The sequence below is a fragment of the Caenorhabditis remanei genome, chromosome X, assembly GCF_010183535.1.
Source record: "Caenorhabditis remanei strain PX506 chromosome X, whole genome shotgun sequence".
NCBI lineage: Eukaryota > Metazoa > Nematoda > Chromadorea > Rhabditida > Rhabditidae > Caenorhabditis > Caenorhabditis remanei.
In genome coordinates, this window is record NC_071333.1 from 13,852,517 (window position 1) to 13,872,058 (window position 19,542).

General features: G+C 37.6%; 4 protein-coding genes across 4 annotated transcripts; 1 reads left to right on the plus strand and 3 right to left on the minus strand.

Annotated features, from left to right (window-relative positions):
- Nucleotides 1-5,596: 5,596 nt before the first annotated feature.
- On the plus strand, nt 5,597-8,261 carry GCK72_024742 (uncharacterized protein; the record flags this gene model as incomplete). Its single annotated transcript, XM_053736022.1, has 13 exons — nt 5,597-5,935; nt 6,058-6,201; nt 6,341-6,397; nt 6,441-6,506; nt 6,554-6,670; nt 6,723-6,871; nt 6,918-7,061; nt 7,106-7,201; nt 7,245-7,337; nt 7,393-7,791; nt 7,839-7,934; nt 8,017-8,116; nt 8,163-8,261. 13 exons carry the CDS (start codon nt 5,597-5,599, stop codon nt 8,259-8,261), a joined length of 1,899 nt encoding a protein of 632 aa, XP_053579588.1.
- A 400-nt stretch (nt 8,262-8,661) lies between these two features.
- Nucleotides 8,662-11,710, minus strand: GCK72_024743 (uncharacterized protein; the record flags this gene model as incomplete). Its single annotated transcript, XM_003118209.2, has 7 exons — nt 8,662-8,684; nt 8,762-8,903; nt 9,000-9,109; nt 9,391-9,534; nt 9,584-9,623; nt 10,588-10,692; nt 11,675-11,710. The coding sequence occupies 7 exons, from the start codon at nt 11,708-11,710 to the stop codon at nt 8,662-8,664; spliced, it is 600 nt and encodes a 199-aa protein (XP_003118257.2).
- Nucleotides 11,711-13,732: 2,022 nt separating this feature from the next.
- GCK72_024744 (uncharacterized protein) lies at nt 13,733-16,625 on the minus strand (the record flags this gene model as incomplete). The annotated part of the gene is made up of 12 exons (XM_053736023.1): nt 13,733-13,858; nt 13,909-14,065; nt 14,235-14,544; nt 14,618-14,753; nt 14,805-14,905; nt 14,955-15,121; nt 15,201-15,385; nt 15,442-15,591; nt 15,642-15,958; nt 16,007-16,127; nt 16,175-16,278; nt 16,430-16,625. 12 exons carry the CDS (start codon nt 16,623-16,625, stop codon nt 13,733-13,735), a joined length of 2,070 nt encoding a protein of 689 aa, XP_053579589.1.
- Nucleotides 16,626-18,868: 2,243 nt separating this feature from the next.
- Nucleotides 18,869-19,218, minus strand: GCK72_024745 (uncharacterized protein; the record flags this gene model as incomplete). The annotated part of the gene is made up of 2 exons (XM_003117982.2): nt 18,869-19,024; nt 19,072-19,218. The coding sequence occupies 2 exons, from the start codon at nt 19,216-19,218 to the stop codon at nt 18,869-18,871; spliced, it is 303 nt and encodes a 100-aa protein (XP_003118030.1).
- Between the last annotated feature and the right edge of the window lie 324 nt (nt 19,219-19,542).

A 19,542-nucleotide genomic window follows, 5' to 3' on the forward strand; every position in this document is an offset into this window, starting at 1 on the left:
ATCACATCGTTGAAAAACCTATAATTACGTACACATTCCATTTTATTGCATGGCAGTCTATAAGCTTTATTTATCATGCTAATAAAAACCTTACAACATGACAATTTACTGAGCAGAAACATATTTGATGATAGGTATCAAAGATAGAAGTGTATATTTATCACAGGTGTCATGAGAAAACGAAGTAAGTAATTGTAGGGTTCAAATAAGCAAATGTGAAGCAAATCGAGAGTTTTGAATACAAATAAGGGGGATGAGGTATGAGAAGTAAAGGAGGTTGAAGGTTAGAGTGCAGCGGTGCATTGCACCAAACTTTTTTCTTTTTTGAGACAAGCGTTTTTGGCTCATTCGTGTTTGGTGTGTACGGCACTAGTCCCCTTCTTTTTTCTTTTTTTCTTCTCTTCATCGTTTCTTTTTTCCTCTTTCTCCCTTTCAATAACACGGAAAATGGCCGCGCGGGACTAAACGGCACAGCAGTAGAAGTAGAAGAAGCAAAAGCAGAAGCAGCAGCAACTCGACAAGAAAAAAAAAGAAAGAAGAAAACGAAGCTCATGCTCTCTGACGTGAGATCTCATCGATTCTCAACAATTCTGTCGAGCACGACTACTTCTCTCCTTTTTCTTCCCGTTTTTCTCCACTGCTCTTCAGTTTCTCTCTATTCGAAACGCTGTCTTCGTGCTCCTTCTCTTACTCTCACTAAAAACAGGCAGAGATGCCAAAAGAAGAAATGAAAGAAAAAGAAGAAGAAAGAGAAGACGTTGTGAACTGAACTTCCCCACGAGACGCAGTTTTAGCTGCATGTCCGGAGGGCTACTACTACTATTACTATTTCTTTCTTTTTTCTTTTCCTCTGTTTTCTTCATATAGACCAACACGGAAAAATGAAAAATAATATTCACTGTTAGTTATAATCAAAAAAATGATTTCCTGGAAAAGCGATTCCATTTGTAAGTCTTATACTAATCAATTCTGAGAAAAATAGCAAATCCTTACTTTCAGTGTAAGTTTGTGTTTATTTGATTATACTGTGCTTTTAATTTGAATTGGATTTCAATATCAAATTCATAGAGTGCTTTTCATAAACTGTGTACTTAGAAATATATGAAAATGATTATGGCACTGTATTGATAACTTTTTAGTTTTAGTCACAACTATAAAATATATGTCGTAACTGGATTACTCCCCTAGAAAGTACACGAATCGTACTCATCAAAAAATTAAAATGTACAATTTAATTTTCCTCACAGAATGAAACGATAGGAATGGTATTAATAAAATTAAGAAATCAATGAAATACTCACTCGTATTTTGTAGTCTACTTTCTGAGAAAATAATATTTCTTTCATACTCAATAAATAAAAATACCACTCGCCAAAAATATATAGGTTTTTGATGGAAACCAATAAAAAATTTATAGTATTGCGAGCCCATGAAAGAAAATGAAAAAAGGAAAGAAAATGAGAAAGAATATAATGATGAGCGTATTTTCAGTTTCAAGTTTCTCATGGTGTCTCTTCATTCATCTTCCACTCATCTCAACTATGCAAGAGTAACGGATGAAAGGGATACTTAGAGGATCCAATTTTGCGCTCTCTTACAAATGAAGGATGTTGTGTCCATTGGAAGGACCTTCTTCTCATTCAACTCTTAGCAATTGGACATTCATCGAGATGAATACTTGAAGGAGTGGAAAATGAGATATCAAGAAATTTTACTTACTCTCCCAATTAGCATTATATTGTCTTTTTTCAATTTTCAATTTTAATTTTTGCTTCATGCTACAACCGGAGAAAACGGAAAAGCATCAAATGTATCACAGAAATATCAGACAACACGACAAGCTTCTGAACTGAGAAGGGATTTTGAAAATAAGATGGCGAAAACCTCTGAGGACCTACATGCTACATCATTTTTTGTTGCTGGTGCTGCTCTCCGTTCTGTTATCTGAGGGTGGCAATCAAGAAAGACGAGGACGTTTTTTTTTTGCTCGTTCGTCACAAACACAAATATCCAAGGCCCCTTTTTTGTTCAAACAAAAATGCCTTGTATCTGATGTCACTGGCCATATTTCCTCTTTGGCCTTCCACAAAATGTCACATCGAAAATGTTTAAAATTCTGAAAATTGACGATGATGAAAATGAGAAATGAAAAGAAGGCAAAAAGGGGTAAACTTTCACCCATGAAAAGCATCAAATTTCATCTGCATCATTTGTGCCAGACTCTAAGTATAAACAATTTACAGAAGAGAAAGTGAAAGGGACTGAAAAACATCTAAACGTTGAAAAAAGATGATCAATTGATAAATTTTCAGAATTCATGCGGTTATTCATGTATAGTGTTTAACAAAAGTGGTCATTTGGTCCACATTTTTGAATTTTAGCCTTAATTAGTAATAAATTAGAGATTTCACAGAATTTCTTATTCCTTTTTGCATTCTCAAAAACTTCAATGAAAACTGGCATTGTAATTTTCATCAACAGCCTGCTGAAAATCGAAACACAAAAAATATAAATATGTGTTCAGATTTTCAAATTCTAGTTTTGTACATTCTCTCCGTCTGTTCCAAATCCCACCCCTGATCTGAAATCTTGGAAAAGTACAAATTCAGGAAAAAAATCATTCTTTTACTATACGAAAATGATACAAAAAAAAACGGAAAAATTGTGTTCAAATTGTTGTTCCAACAAAGCACAATCTTCATCAGCAAACCGCGAAACCCAGATGTATTTCGTAAGTGTACTACTCTTGCACACTGATACAAAAAACAGCAGAAGTTGATTGAAAGTGTTGGAGTGCACAGCGATTGGAACATGAATGCCGGGAAATTAGGGTGACGGCGTCGGAGTCGCTTCGAAACTCAATTTTCGATTTTGAATGGATTACTGTAAAGAGAAGAGGTTTCCGCTTCAAATTCTCACGTTTTCCCATCCAAAATTTTTTTGGTCGGAACTCTCGTTTGCGAATTAACAAAATTGCATTTTGCAGGAATTTCTCTTAATTTGTTTCACATTTAATTATAAACCGCTTCCGAGAGGTTCAAGGGCTCTTGAACAAATGCAATTCATTCACAAAAATGTTTTCTTAAAACCCTTGAAGTTCTTTCAAAATTCAAAATAGCAGCTAATGAAGAAACCGTTGAATGAACAGATTTTGTTTCTCTGGCCACCGACTCGTCAAGGTCATGAAGACCACCCTGTTCGGAAACACAGACAGTTGTCGGAGGAACGAGAGAACGAGAGAACAGAGACATCCCCCCTTCCCTACGTTCTCCTCTTCATTTTCATTAGACCTCCCTGCACTAAGCCGACATTAAGAAAACCTCCGAAAGCATATGGTCCCCACCACGGACCACCTTTCCCCTTTTTTCTGTTCCCTGTCATCTTGCGGATGCGGAAGGCACTGTTTCCTCATTAATCAATATGCCCGCAGCTATTAAGCACTCTCTGGCCCAATACGTGGCTCGTTGGGGTCCAGACAGCTTCTCTGTTTTGTGTTCTCTTAGCTCCGACGTAGTGTCTATCCGTCTGGTGTGTTCTTTCCCTCTTCCCAGAATCTAAACCCCAGCAGTTTCCGTCGGCTGTCTACATAGTCAAGAAACACGTAGTTAACTTTTGTTTAGCTTTTATGTAGTAAATTCTCGAAATATTACCTATTCTCCCGGGTGACAGTATATTGCAACCTCTAGAACTAAGTAAGCAGGCCAGAACGCAAAAACGTTTTTTTTTGTTGAATCCAACATTTACATCTGTCTCAAACATGTCAATATTGGGTGTATATGATTCACTATGATATCATGACAAAGTGTTTGCATCAAGCAGCCCCATTCAAAGTCCAGTGCACTTTTGCTTCAGTTCAATAATAGATGTCAGTCATATCATTTCCGCAATCATCTCATTTCTCAGCTATTTTGGCAAGATGAGGTTAACACGATGAAGCCTTTCAACTAAAACGTGCTGAAATCTGATATGCTTTTTCACACAGTCTGGATGAAATTAGAAAATTCCTTTCCTCATTCTAACTCCAACCAACTTTCCAGGCAATTTGTGGTAGTCTTCAAGTAAGTAAGTACTGACCTTTCTGAATTTCAGAAAAACAAGCGAAAGAACAAAAACTTGTTGAAGTTCTGTTCAAAAAAAGTCAGCTGCCCGGGCAAATAGCATGTTTTAAAACGAGGTCTTCTGTTGTGAGGAGCGTCTCTCGCATCCAAACGTTACGCCGTACTTTTTTTCCATCGCCTCTTCCGCGGAATTTTTTTATTTGACCTCCGTCTGAGAACACTCTGGCAAAATTAAAAAGAGGTGTTTTTGTTCAATAGTTCAATACATGAACTTTAACTGCCACATGTTTAGGGCATGTCAAATTTTCTTTTTTTCTATCAGTTCTATAAAAACATTATCAGTTGAGAAAAAGTTTTGGTATGGTTTTACGACTTTCAATGGCCGTGCTAACTCTGTATTCATTAGCTTTCTCATTTATTTCTCCCAGAAAACAGTTTTCATTCGACTATGCAAGTGTGCTCGGTTGTAGATCAATAAAAGAGTGGCAAGTTCGCGAAAATTTTGTTGTTTGAATTTCACTCCCAATCGTCATCATTTCATTTTAATCAATACGTTCAGTATCAATTTCAATTGGAAGTTTATATAATAACCGGTGATGAATGTTTATTTATCTATTTCGTTAGATAAGTTCATATTTCATTCTGAAAAAATTGTTATTCATTCAATAGAATTGTTGTTTTTATTTCTTCTTTTCACTGCTTTGTTTTGAAACTGAACAATCATCGATGATGATCTTATCAATACATGACTGATTTGTTTTATTTGCTCTACCTGCCACTCAACCACCTCTCACACAAAACGTATTATCAATAATACAATCCCGTTCTTATTGAATTCTTTGTCTTCTTTTCTGCATTGACGTGGATGGCATTTGGATTGACATATAGCTGACACCAACTATGGTTTCAGCAGTTTAAAGTTAAAACAATATCATTCCAATTATAGATTTGCTCTGCTATATTAGTTTGTATGGCTTGACCATTACGCAATAAGGATCAGTAACCATGAAGCAATTTTGGTATTTCTGTTTTCATACTCGTCAACAGATGGCTTAGCCAATTGCTCCAATCGGACACATTTAGTATATTCTAAGATTAGTTGAGATTATGCGTAGGCAATCCAATCCAGTCGGATGAAGTTGTACGGATTCTTCAACAAATCCGATTGTTTCTTGAATATAACACGTTATTAAACTGATCATTTTATAAATAATAATTCAGGTAGAAAGTTTCCTATAGTTCCAAGGTCTTCAAATTGACACCATTTCATGCTAGTTCAAGGTTATTGATAAGTATAACCGTACAAATTCACATTCCACTACCTATAAAATCAGCCCAGTTAGTTCCAGTCTGCACACTCCTCTGATTTCGTTTTCCTTCTTACTTCGACCGTCTTTCTGCCTCCCAACCATTCAAATCAGTTGGATGATAAGAGCATTTTCCACACAATAATTCTGTTTTCCATTTCCTTTCCTTCCTCACTTCACCTGTTTGAACTTTGATGGTTCTCAATAAATATAAATATTTGTAACTTTTAGATGCGTATAAAACTACTGTTCCTGCTTCTCATCTTGGTGATATGCACTTTTTCATTCGATCCTGTAAAATCAAACGATAAAGGAAAGGCTGCTGCTTACAGAGACAAAGCAAAGAAAGCAAGTCTTACAAAACTTGAAGATGATGGTGAAAAGACATTGGATGAAGCGGAAAAAGAGGCTGGAGTAAGTATAGATGATGAAGTTGAGGATGACGAGGAAGAGGAAGAAGATGTTCCGAAGAAAAAAGTAGTGAAAAAACCTCTGAAAAAGGAAAAGAAAACGGATTCGAAAAAAGAAAAGCCTACTAAAACTCGCAAATCTAAGAAAAATGATCAAGAGGTGAATATTAGTGACCATTTGTGAAAGTAAAAAGTCCGCTTGCTTTTCCAATGTCAAAGTGCATCTTTCTTGTCCTTCATTCATAGAATCCTTTGTCGTCTATCTCTGTATGTCCTGTTCAGATCTTACCCAAACCAACAGCCACAGCGATACCTAACATGACGTCATTCGATTTCCTTGAAATGGTTTCAAGAAAACATCGAATTCAAAAGTTGAGAGATATTATCTCTGATTCACCGACTGACAGTATTGAGGCTATGAGACAGGTGAATCAGTGTACCTAAGTGCAGTGCGACTTTTTTTGTCTGTGTTTTGTCAAATGCATGCGTTGTCATTGTCTAGTTTAAATGTCTTGTGTGTTCAGTCACAAAAAACGAGAGTTGAACAGTAATTTGATTTTTTCAGATAACGGAGGAAGTAAAGGATGAAACAGAAGACACCGACGACGCGAATGAATACAAAGTAAATTTTAGTAGTGTTTGCTTATATCACATTTACTTTTTAGGCCTGCAGTGGTGGAGAAGATGATGAACTTTGTCATTGCGACATGGATGAAATCAATTGTAGCGCGGTAGGCTTGCAAACTTATGATGGTTTTCACACTGTTGAAAAACTCAGATTGTCATGGACGCTGATGAACCACAGCTTCAAACCGCCGATCTGTTGATTATGAAAGAAGATTTCAAACCAATCATAGCTAATTTCTCGTCAAATGCCATTACTAGACTTCAGAAGGTAGGCTTATAATAGAACTCCCTTCCTAGAAAATAAATATTGTTTCTTACAGAAAAGAGTGCTTCCTGGATTTGAGAAATATGTCTCTGTGATGGATATGTCTTTCAACAAAATTCGATATGTTGATAGTGATACGTTCAAGCCATTCACCAACTTGTCTAAACTTGATTTGTCACATAACACATTGACACAGGTCAAGAAGTATGAAAAAGTATTTGCAAGCTCCCCCATCAATATGTTTTTCTAGACCTGTTTTTGATGCAGTCAAAGACACCCTCCACCGTTTAGATCTTGGATACAACCGCATAAAAACACTAGCTGACAACACTTTCGAGGGGTTGAGCAATTTGAAAAGATTGACTTTGGACGGAAACCCAATCAAAATTTGGAGGTGAGAAACTTGTGGTTCATAATTTGAACAATTCTTTTTTTCAGCAAGGGAATCTTCAAAGGACTTGACAATCTCGAGGAGCTCAGTTTGGACAACTGCAAGATTACTGATCTTCCAGGGGACATTTTCGAATACCTTCCGTTAGTTACTTCTATGAAAACAGTTACAAGTTTTTGTTTTCAGAAAATTGAAAACGCTCTCTCTGCGTGAAAACCCAATGGATGAGATTCCAAGTGTTGTTGCCAATTCAAAAACTTTGATCAACGTTGACTTGAGGTGAGTTTATCTGAAAAAGTTCAACTGATACATAAATATCTAATCCTAATTTTAGTGCAACAAATCTCACTGAAATCCGAGACCATGCATTCTCTGGGGATTCCGATTTGGAAGAGATCAATTTGGAAAAGATGCCGTTCCTGTACGCAATCAAAGACTGCGGATTCTGTGGTCTTCCAAAACTCAAAATTCTTCTTCTGAATGATAACGAGAAGCTCATGGAAGTTCATCCGAATGCATTCGGATTTATCAAATCTGACCCAGGACACAAGGCTGCTTCCATCACCACACTGACTCTTCACAACTCTAATGTCTCTACAATCAGTGAACACATGCTGGACTACGACAAATTGCAAACTTTCAAAATTGGAGGAAACCCATGGAAGTGTGATTGCGACACTCAATTTTTGATGGAAGAGAAATTCGCATTCAAGGAGGATTCGGTCGCACCAATGTATCATAATCTGAGTGAAATCTAATATATGCTTTTCATTTTTCCAGGTGTGCATACCCTGCTGAGCTCGTAGACCACCACCTGGCTACTGTTCGTGTTACCGATGCTTGTGAAAATGCTCGTTTCTTAGGACGATCCGGACGGTTGGTACTTATTATTATCCTGTAAATTTTTCATTCCTTCACTAACCACTAACACCCACTAACGTCTTTTAAAAACGTTCAGATTCAGCTCTGTTCTTGGTATTGCTCTCCTCGTCGCTTTCGTGGCTATTGGATGCTACTACGGAATCACCACAGGAGCTCTTGAGAGATATTCCCGAAGGGTAAGACAACAGTCGGAAATTATTGACTATATATTTTGTTTTCCAGCTGAGAAAGGAGCCAGAGGTGAGCTACACAAACTTGCAAGCTGCCGGAGAAGATTTCGCACTGGAAGCTGACTTCCAACCAAGACCAGCGGAAGTTTAAATCAGTAATCGCACTATTCATAAATTCTAACACTACTATTATTGTAACATAAGTACTTTCCCAATTTGCCCTCTTTTACTTACATTCTGACACCGAAGAGAATCTGTCTCAAACCGGTTTCAACCATTTGGTCAGTTTAGTGTAATGAACACTTTTCACTGACTATGTATGTTTTGTGTTTCATTACTTGTCTGTGATTTTGTCAATTTTGTCAGTTCATATTTCTGTTTACTTGTCTTCTGTCCTTTCTGATTATAGCACTTTTAATAAATGTTTATTGTGAATGAAATATACAGATTGGAGTATTGAACTGTGAGTTTGGTAGCAAAGAAAGCGAAGCTAAATGACATTGAATATATGTAGAATGCAAATGAGCAGGAAGCATCAAGATAGGAAGTGTTTAGTTGACGGCAAGGACGAACTCTGAATATTATTATTGCTTTTTCATAAACCCAACAAAGGTATATATTTATTATGCAATTTCAGTGCACCCAACTCACCTTCAAAAGAGATTTTTCCATCCCCATCAATGTCGGCCTCATTGAAGAGCTGTTCGACAACTTGACGTGGGAATGAAGCCTGGAGCGACAGCTCGCGCACGATTGAAAGCATTTCCATTTTCTCAATGAACCCATCTTTGTCCTGAAAAACAATCAACGTATGCGTGTTTTTCTCTTCCGCTTTTTCCCTCTGCCCATTACCTTCCACAAACGGGAGAGTGACAGGCCCATAACATACCTTATCAAACATGTCAAACTGCTCGCGGAGTTGGTCATATGTGTATTGATTCATGGATGCCGTGCCGTTCATCAAGTGGGCAAACTCGTCAAATGTGATGACTCCGTTTTCTGGAAAAGGACACAATAAACTAGACTGGATTCTCGAAAAAATGAATGAAATCAAGCGTCGTAAAGGTTATGAATGGGAAATGAGCTTGAAAACTGAAATAGAAACAGATGATTCAACGTTTTTCTTTTCAGACTGACTCAGACCTCAGCACAATTCAGACTACCTCAAACGTTATTCGATTTACATGCAAATTTTGAGGAGTATTTCGATTTTTGATGCTTGGAACGGAAGCGAGTTCAAGAAGTGGAAGACGGAAAGGGGACCAAGCTATAAAACTTACGATCGTTGTCTCCGTGGTACATGATAAGACGCAATTCCAATTTGGTCGGTCTTTGACCACACTTCTGCATAGCCTTCTCAAGTTCATCAATTGTAATACGACCATCGTTGTTTGCATCAAAGAAGTTGAATGCTCTCTTGTATTCTGAACATTGCAATTTATTAGTATTTAAAATATAAGATGTATGACAAACCTTCAATCTTGTTTTTGCAGTTGCTTGCGGTGATTTGCGTCTGAAATAAACAACTTTATGGTATTATCATTATTGCTACAACATATTCCAATTTTTCACTGCATAGATCCGATCACTGCAGTATTCACAATTTTCAAAAAAGGTTCCCTTAGGACAAGGCACATCGTATTCCCAGAATAGCCTTTATCTCTTTTCTTCCCATCCAAAACCTTTTTGTTTCGAAAGAACATCAGATTATGTTCCGTGTTGTTTCCAAACTAATCCCGAGGGAAATGCGTAAAAAACTGACAAATGCACCTTGAGAATGCTATTTATCACCCCTCTGCGAGCTTCTTCCTTTTTAGTAGCATGACTGTTTTTTCGGATTCTAGTTTCATGACTTTGTAATATTAATCTATAATTTATGTTACAGCATTGTAAAACTCTAATAACATTGAAGATGCATTCAAAGAACAGCCTACTATTCTGAGAAAAACTATGTTGTCTTTTCTAGTTTTGTTTCTACATTTCCAGTTTCACCTACTCTTGCCACAGCTGAATAATTCACACAATTCATTCATTTCCTAATTATTCAGCACATCTTCCACATTTTCTCATGTGTTAGTAAAACGGAAAGTCGAAGAAATGTTGAAATTTGATATGAACAATTGAAAATTCAGGCTCTCATTGCTTCCTTACCAAATTCAACAAAAATTTTGGATCTCGAGTTCCCCGCCACTTCACTAAAGTGGAAAAAAGAGTATTACCCTATCTTCAATATAGAGTTCATTTGTGCAGGACATGTAATTACTGACGTCAGACAGAATGAAGGGATTCCGAAGTCTGATAAAACTGAACAGACACGCTGTAGAATGCAAAAGAAAGTTTGGAAATTCTTGATGAAGCTGTACACGAGAAAAAAATATAAAGAGAAAATAACGTACTTCAAGAATAGAAGTTAGTACAGACCTGTTTTTAAGAACATCACTTTCCGAAACTTCAAAAGACACAACTATCAAACTTACAGTTTCCTTTTCCTTGTTATTATTTCTGGCATGACTGTTTTTTGAAGAAGATGACTGTTTAGAGCTGGCTCTACTCGAATACGTGCTACGTGACATGTCAAGATTCTAAAAACAAAAAGAACAGTCAATACGAAAAGAAACGAATTAAAAAGAAAAACATTAAATGAAAAAGAGAAGTGAACATGGCAAGGTGAAAATGAGTTAAATTCAGAAGATGGGCTCATGTGTCGACGGCTTACTTACTCTCCCTTGCTCTTGGAGCAATGAAAAGTGGGTGGCGCTTAGCTAAAGCGCCTCAGTTCCTTCTTCTTCTTCTTCACTTATTTCTTAAACCAGCTGTAATTTTTTGAGCCTTGAATTAACTTTTAGAAGTGAAAATAGAGTGACGTGTTAAATCAGGAAAGGTTTTTGAAAACTAGCAAAAAAACAGCGTAAATTGTAGAAAAAGCGTCACAGACAGAGACACAAAAAAAGGAAAGAAGAAAATGAATACTGAAAATGAATCTGATGGGCGATAATGAAAACTGGCAGTAGCTCTAAAGCACTAGACGCTTTTTTTCAATTTCCATTTGACATATAACCAAGTGGTTGAATTTGTTTGGAATGTCACGAAGCCTAAAACCGAATGCTTGGCTTCCTGTTTTTACGATTTGAAAATAGGGCTAATGGGACGGAAAGTAAGTGGGAACACTATGTCATTAAAATAAACGAGTCTGTCAAAAAAGGAAACGTCAGCTACCAAAATTTGCGTTCAGTTTCTATGCTCCATTTCTGACACACTGGTATAAATATGATAGGGTAGTGCATGGCAAGTTGAAAAAAAGCGGAAAGTGGTTTTGAATTACACGGCGTCAGTGACAGGGGGACCCAGAGCCAAGTCTAAACGGGGGTGGGGGGGCTTGTCATCTAAATTTAAATGCGCTAAAACGTTTTCAACCTTTTTTGCTGGTGTTCTAGAACACTTCACCACCCACACACGTCATCATGGCGTCATGTCGACATGAACCAAATAGTGGGGGATTAAGGTGGTACTACGGATCATATCCATCTGAATAAAGGGGGTAGTTTGCAATGAATGACAGATTACCTTCGAGTAGTCGACAGCGGCTTTTAGCGAATCCATTTCACGAAGTTTGGGAGAAGGAAGGAAGTGAAGACGGGACAGGAGATTACCTGAAACGATTGAGTAGAAAGTAAATGGTATCTTGAAAAAAAAAACAGAAAAACGAAGTTTCAAAAATTTTGAGAACAATGAACTGATAGTCATGATAGTGGTGTTTTTATTTGAGAAAACTTTGGCAGAACTCGTTCCCAATTCAATTATATCAGAATAAAAAATAAACAAATTTGCGGCAACTTAGACCAAGTATCAGCCAAAGTTAATCAAAGCAGCAATCTTCGATCTGATGATTGTATTACAGGGATTGTTTGTTCATCAGACGGAATAAAATATCATGTCTGCAAACGAATGTTCATCTAACAATGTTTTGTAAAGAATGTCTTGGTAGAGCAAGAACCAACCTACAGGAAACAGAAAAAACTTCTACTCCGCCCACTGCTACCCTAATGAAAATTAGATTTGGCACCACAAATGTCGTAAAACGAAAAACCAACGAATTAGCCTCTTGTGACTGAAGCCTTTATCTTAATTGGTCAGTTTTCTGAACAAAAACGTTTACCTTTGATGTCCTATGATGAAAAGAATGAAAACAACAAAAAAAGTTGAGAATAAGAAAAAGGGGGTGAAAGAGAAAAGTTATGAAGATTTGGCCGAGCACCATGAATGGTGATGGGCTTCTTGTCCTGCTCGTTGCGCCTAACCTTTTTATTGTGTTTTGCGGCGCCAGCGCTCTATGAAAATTCAGAAGAGAAAATGGAAGAGGAGAAGAAAGAAGGGCTCTATTGGCAAAGAATGGTCCCAACCGCAAAGAACGGTCCCAACCGCAAATAATGGTCCCAAAATTTTGGGTGACACAAACTTCAGAATTGAATGGTCCCTACCGCAAAGAATGGTCCTTCAAAATTGATACAAAAAACTTTTCACCATTCTCTTAGGCTTAGGTTTCTTAGAAATTGGAGAAAAAATTGACAAAACCGGTTATTAATCGTATTTGTCAATTTTTTCCCAATTTCCAAGAAACCTAAGCCTAAGAGAATGGTGAAAAGTTTTTTGTATCAATTTTGAAGGACCATTCTTTGCGGTAGGGACCATTCTTTGCGGTTGGGACCATGTAATTCGGAAATTTGGGTCATCCAAAATTTTGGGACCATTCTTTGCGGTTGGGACCATTCTTTGCGGTATGGACCATTCAATTCGGAAACTTGTGTCACCCAAAATTTTGGGACCATTCTTTGCGGTTGGGACCATTCTTTGCGGTAGGGACCATGTAATTCTTTGGGACCGTTGTTTTATTTTTTGGGACCGTTCTTTGCGGTTGGGACCATTCTTTGCCAATAGAGCCGAAAGAAGACATCTTCGTCAGATTTTAAGGTTACTCGTGATACAATGTGAACAAAAAGAACTGGCAGAAGATTTTGAAGTGGAACACATTTTTAAATATTCATCGGTTTTAAGAACGGCGGTTGGATAATTCATAAGACTTATGAGACATCCACAAGGATGATACCCACATTCATTGTTCTCTGATTTATACCTCAATTTTTTTCAGTGTTTTTGTTTTTAATTCTGTTTAATTCAGAACGAACGTCTTTCAATTCTATTTTATATAATCTGAATCCTACCGACAAATGATGCTGAAATAATTTCAGTCATCTCCGATTAAAACAATGAATTATTCATAAAAATCACAATTCCCATGTTTTTATTTGTAAACAATGAATGTGTAAAGTAAGTAAATCATATAAACTTCGGGAGTAAGGCGACAAAACCGGTGAGAATTAGAAACCTGGGAAATAATTACGAGACAATGAAAATAATGAACGAGGATGTTCATTTGAACGGGGTAAGGCGAATGTATAAACCGGAAAAGCTCAAAAATGGGTGTTGATGATGACATGAATGAGGAAAACTTGGAAAACTTATCGAGAAATTTAAATGAAAATTTCCGAATGTAAAAACCGAGAAAAATAATAATAAACAACAGAACAAAAGTTAATTTGTGATTTAAAGTGAGTTGTAATACATTTACAATCTATACTGGACAAAGTGATCGAGGGATTCTGGGTTGCGGATCGACGAGGCCTTCTGCACAGCTTTTCCGCTTACAATTTGCTTTACAGCCACTTCCACCTTCTTTCCGCTTGACGTATACTGAAAAACAGAATTATTTTCAAAAGATTATTCATTTCGGAAATGGTTACCGGAATATCATCAACGGCGTAGATCTTATTTGGAACGTGACGCGGCGACATGTCATTCCGCAGTTTGGAGACAATGGCAGCCTGAATGGTGTGTGTCAGCTCTTGACCCGGAACCATTTTCACAAAGAGCAATACTTCCTCATCCATGCCTTCTTCGCTGAAATAATGCACTCAGTCGTTTTTCGTTTTTTCACCTAATTAAACTAGTTCATAAACCACCCAAGCTCGTTTATATTTAGAACAGAAAAATGATTATCAAAACCAACTTAGAAAAAAGTTCAAAGACTACAACTAGTGTAAATAAAATTCTTTTTAAACAAACTTACACCAATCTTCCGGCAACAATACAATCAGCAACTTGTGGAATCTTCTCAACAACTGAATAAATCTCAGCAGTTCCAATGCGAACACCTCCGCGGTTCAGCGTAGCATCACTTCTTCCGAGCATCTCAACACCTCCAGTTGCATGGTTGACTCTCACAAAGTCTCCATGAGCCCAGTATGGCTCCAAACGGGCGAAATATGCATCACGGTACTTCTTTCCGTCGGTGTCGTTCAAGAAATGGGATGGCATCGATGGGAATGGAGTGACACACACCAATTCTCCTTGCTCGTCAGAGTTGGTAATCTCTTCATCTGAAATTTGCGTATGCTAGTCACGAAATGATTCAAAATGAGGACATTTTCCAACGTGAATAGGCCTACGCACCCATATAATTAAAAGATTTAATATCCATTCCAAGGAACAAGCATTGACATTCTCCAGGAGTGATCGACAGTGACTTGATACCTCCGACAAAGCAACCAATGATGTCAGTTCCTCCAGAAATTGATGCAATAAGTGCCTGCAAAATCACATCATTAAACTACATAGAACTAACAAGATAAGAACATACCGCTGGCGCGATATAAGTGTTAATGTAAGCGAAACACTCTTTTTTCAGTGGAGATCCAGTTGAATAGACTGTATGAATTCTGGATAAATCGTAGATGGCATCTGAAAAATGAATAATATTTTTAGACGGTTTTTATCTCGAAAAACGTACTGAATGGGATTTGAAGACGGAGGTACTCGTCGTATAGTTTTGCTCCCATTCCGATCATAGTGCAGTTTGTCTTGGAAGCAATTTTCATGATTATGTGAGTGTCCGGGGCGAGTGGGCATTCATCGAACAACACAACTGACCCTTTAGAATAGAGGAAGGAAATCATCCTGCAAGAAATTCATGATAATTAAAAAAAAAAAGTCACTTTTCGTTACGATAACCAGAACGGACAAAGAAATAACTTACCAATTGTACATCATCCATCCACAAGTTGTGTAGAAGAACATACGGTCGTGCTTCTTAGAGTCTCCTTGCACCAAATGCTCCTCAATATGTTTCAACAATGTTCCTCCGACTGTATGGACCATTGCTTTTGGAATTCCAGTAGTTCCTGAGCTGAACATGACAAAGAGTGGATCGGAGAATGGCACCTGCGATATTAAATTTCAGTTTTAATCTTGTTTTGATTTTGATTATTATTTCTTACTGGAGTATATACGAATGGGAGTACAACGTCGGTGATTGGGGTCTTGAACTCTTCCAAAGAGATGAACTTCTCACTCTGATTGTATTTGGAGGCATCAAGCTTGATGGAGGTGAATGTGTCCGACACAACAATTTTTTCGAGGGTTGGGAGCTCTGAAATCCGCAATTAATAAAATATTTTTGATAGTTCCCACCTTTCACGATCTCGTTGATTTTGTCGGTTTGATCAATCAGTTTCTTCTTGTAAGTGACATGATTTACAGTGAACAAAACTTTGGGGTGAACTTGTCTAAATCTGTCAAGAACTCCAGCTGGTCCAAAATCCACCGATGCTGAGCACCAAGCAGCTCCAACTGCGGCAGTGGCAAATACAGCAACCAAAGTATCATAGGTGTTTGGAACGAATCCGCAGACAGTGTCTCCAGGTCCGATTCCGTAGTTGCGGAGAGAGGTGGCAACGCGATACACGTCTTTGCGCAAGTTATCGTAAGTGTATTCAACGACTGATCCATCAATGCCTGAAAATTTTTTGTTATTTCAAAGATCTTAGAGATCGGTAAACATACTGGCATTCAAAACGGCAACATCGGCAGCTGTTCCACGTTCAATCACATTTTCAGTGTAGTTGAGAGTAGCACCGTTGAACCATCTTGGTCTTTCGTTGATTTTCAGGTTGTTATCGATAACCTGAATATGAGCTTTTGCATTTGATAACAAACAAGTGATATAGTTACCTGGTTATAGTTTTGGTGAAGTTTGACCTCGGAGATTTTGAGCAGCTCCTCCCAGAAAATTCCATAGTTGTCGCAGGTGAATCGGTGGAACGCACGGTAGTCGGCTGTAATTTGAATTATTATTGTTTGACTCGGTAAAATATTTGTTTACAAAATGTATTGTAATCTTGTTCCGTGTACTGCACAAGGATAATGTGAGAAAAGCAAAAATAACTTGCGACACTATATTTTGCCTCAAAATTACAAAAAACATACCGAATTTCTGATTTGTTTTCTCTTCGAAATGCTTTCTGAGTGTCAATTCGAATGTCTCGAGAACTTGTGGAGTCTTGTAGTAAACTGGCTGTGGTGTGTGAACTTGGACCACATCATTTCCATTCGTGAGTCCATTGGTGTGAGCACCGTTCTCGTGCTTCTCGGTAACCTTTCCGTTTGCAGACACAGCGGTCATTCTGAAATAAAAACAAGTGTTCAGGGGTTTATGAAAAATCTAGTTAGAAAAATACGAGGAGACGCGAAAAAAGGCGATTTTATCAATTCTAGGCGTATTTTTTGCGAGGTTTATCACACGCTTATCACTATTTGCCAGGCCATTAACTGTGGTGTGATTGCCCACAATCACCAGATATTCCAAACTTTTTCAGTGAAGAATGGGATGAAAAGAGAGACGAACATCACTGATTGTTGAGCACAACACATTGATCACTGTTCTTACATTTAGTTTTGCAAGTAGTTTCACGAAATACAATAAACAGTTATTCTAATATCATCAAAACGTATAAACGTATGACGGTTTGATTAGAACAGAATAGATATCTACCGATAACACCCGAAAATGTGGGACATCGGGACAAAGTAGGTACAAAACAATTCGGAGACAGAAATTTCAATGTCAAGTGTTGCGTGAGAGATCTCTCACCGAAGGAGATAACAGGGCGACGGTGTAATAAAATTGCAAGCCCGCACGTGTGTGTTGAATTGGATTGAATTGAATTGATGCGGCCGGCGACAAAAAATGTGAAATATTATGACGTTTTCTTTAATATTTCTGGTTTTGCGTTTTGCATCATGCACTTTGAAAAAGAAACATGAAGAGAACCATTTGGAGATGGGTAGAAATGAAACTTTCATTTAGCCATCTGCCATTTTCCACTAACTGTGAAGGAAGACGTGAAAGATTCGAAGTTTAGATAACTTCCGACGATAAGAACATGTTTTTGTTTCGTCTTTGATTTCAATTGCCCCTTTCTCAATTTCTGTTCCTATGTAATTCAAGTTTTTTGATCGTCGGACCGCTTTTTGTTTTCAAGTTTAACAGAACCTTGTTTCTTCGAACGCGCAAAAAAAGAATACAAGAAAAACAAAAACGCGAGAAAAAATTGACTTGTTTCGAAGGGACTTGCAAAAAAAGAGAAAGAAGAAAAAATAGGCGAGAGAGTGAGAGACGCAGAGAAATACACAAAGAGCTGGGGAAAGGACTGCACTCTCATTGCAACGTGTGTTTACCGCCTGCGCGTCCGCCTAACGACACAGTCTCTGCGGGACACTGCACACGGCCATTGCAATAAGAGATCGACACAAGGGACACCGGGGAAAAAAGGTTTCTCTCTCTCTTTCTCTTTCGACTGTGTGCGTGTGTTTCGTTGAAAAGGAGCGATGGGATAGGAAGAGAGCGTGGCATCACCATGTGGCCTTCACATTTCTCGTCTTTTGGTTTTGTTACTGTTCGACTGTTAGTTATGGTGACAGTTGATTTGGTATTTGATAATCTTTGTGTCTTGAAGACGTTGTGACGTAACGAATAAGAGAGAAGAAAATAGAAAAGGACACTACGGTAGAAAACACAGATAGTAAAAACAATGGAACAACGGATTGAACACAAACTCATGAAATCATTCTTTCGGTACCGGCCAAAAATATACAATTTTTTCATTTTTCAGTTGAAAATGCGCAACTTTGAGAGTGAGTTATGGTAAAACTAACTGTCCCAAAAAATAGCTTGGCAACTTTTTTACAACGACACATCCTAGCAAGTCTATCCCTCAAATTGCCTCATTTCAGTGCAAAATAGTGTGATTTTCAAGTTGTCCACTTAAAATTACTTTAACTCTCTGAGAAGAGGCCGTACATAAAAATTGATAACTACAAAAACAGAGCTCTACTTTTAATCTGTTTGATCCATAAAAAGTTTTTTTTTGTAGGAATAATTGTTCTACTTTGACACACTTTCAAAGTTGGACATTTTCAACTGAAAAAAGCAAAATATGATTTAATTTTGGTCGATACTGTATCTACTTTCTGGAAAAACTCAAATCCTCAAGATAATACGTTTCAAAGAACTTGCTACGCAAAACACGTCATAGCTTTCAAAAATATAACAATAGAATCAACTAAAACGCCTGGTACAAGAAATATACTGAAATAACAATGATTTTTTGTTGCAAAACCGTTCATAGGACAAAGTAGCAGCACCAAATGTTTGATCTCTAGCTGTTTTTTACGCGAACTGTTTAAACACAAGCCCATGAGGCCATTTTCTGTCTGAATTTTGTGAATCATGCATATTTTGATTAGCTTTCTTCTAGTAAACAAGAATAACATGAATTTCACTGATCAAAAATCAAGCCATTGTTCAAATTTTTGAAGAATGAATCAGATTTTCGTAATCACTTTATTGAAATGAAAAAAAGGGCATTAGCACATGCCGAGCTTGGTGCACACATCCTTTGGTGCTGTTCCGTTCTCGAGCTCGTGGATGATTGGGTCCAATTTGGTGTCGATGAACTTCTTGCATTCTTGGGTTCCGAATGGAATGCTGTGGAATTCCTTCTTGCACTCAGCGTCGACGGCCTGTAACAAAAAGTATGAGAGAACTGTCAGATGTTAATTGAACATACCTTCTTGATATCCTCAGTATCTTCTCCGAGCATTGGGTCAACAATCTTGACGGACATCTTGCACATGGCACATTCGATGTCGTTGGCCTGGGTAAAGGAAACGAGGACGGCAAGGGTAACGGCGGCAAGAAGGACGAAGGTTCTCATTATTCTGTAAATGAAACAGTTTCTTAATGAAAACTAAAAGTCAGAAAGAGAAAAAGAATGATAATAAAATGTCATGACGAGTTAATTTTATAACCAAATGAAACCACCGAATATTGGTTATCAGCGCTACAGATCAAACCCCTCGTGGAAAAAATGGGCTCACTCGGCAAGTGTTTGATAAGAATTGTTTCGCCTCTTCTCATTTCATCGCGGATGCATTTACGACCTCAGCAAAAAGTTAAAGATCAGGAGAATAAAAAATGAACAAAGTACAGTAGAATCGTAAAAAATTAGCTGGCCAATAATTTATAAGACGTTACTAAT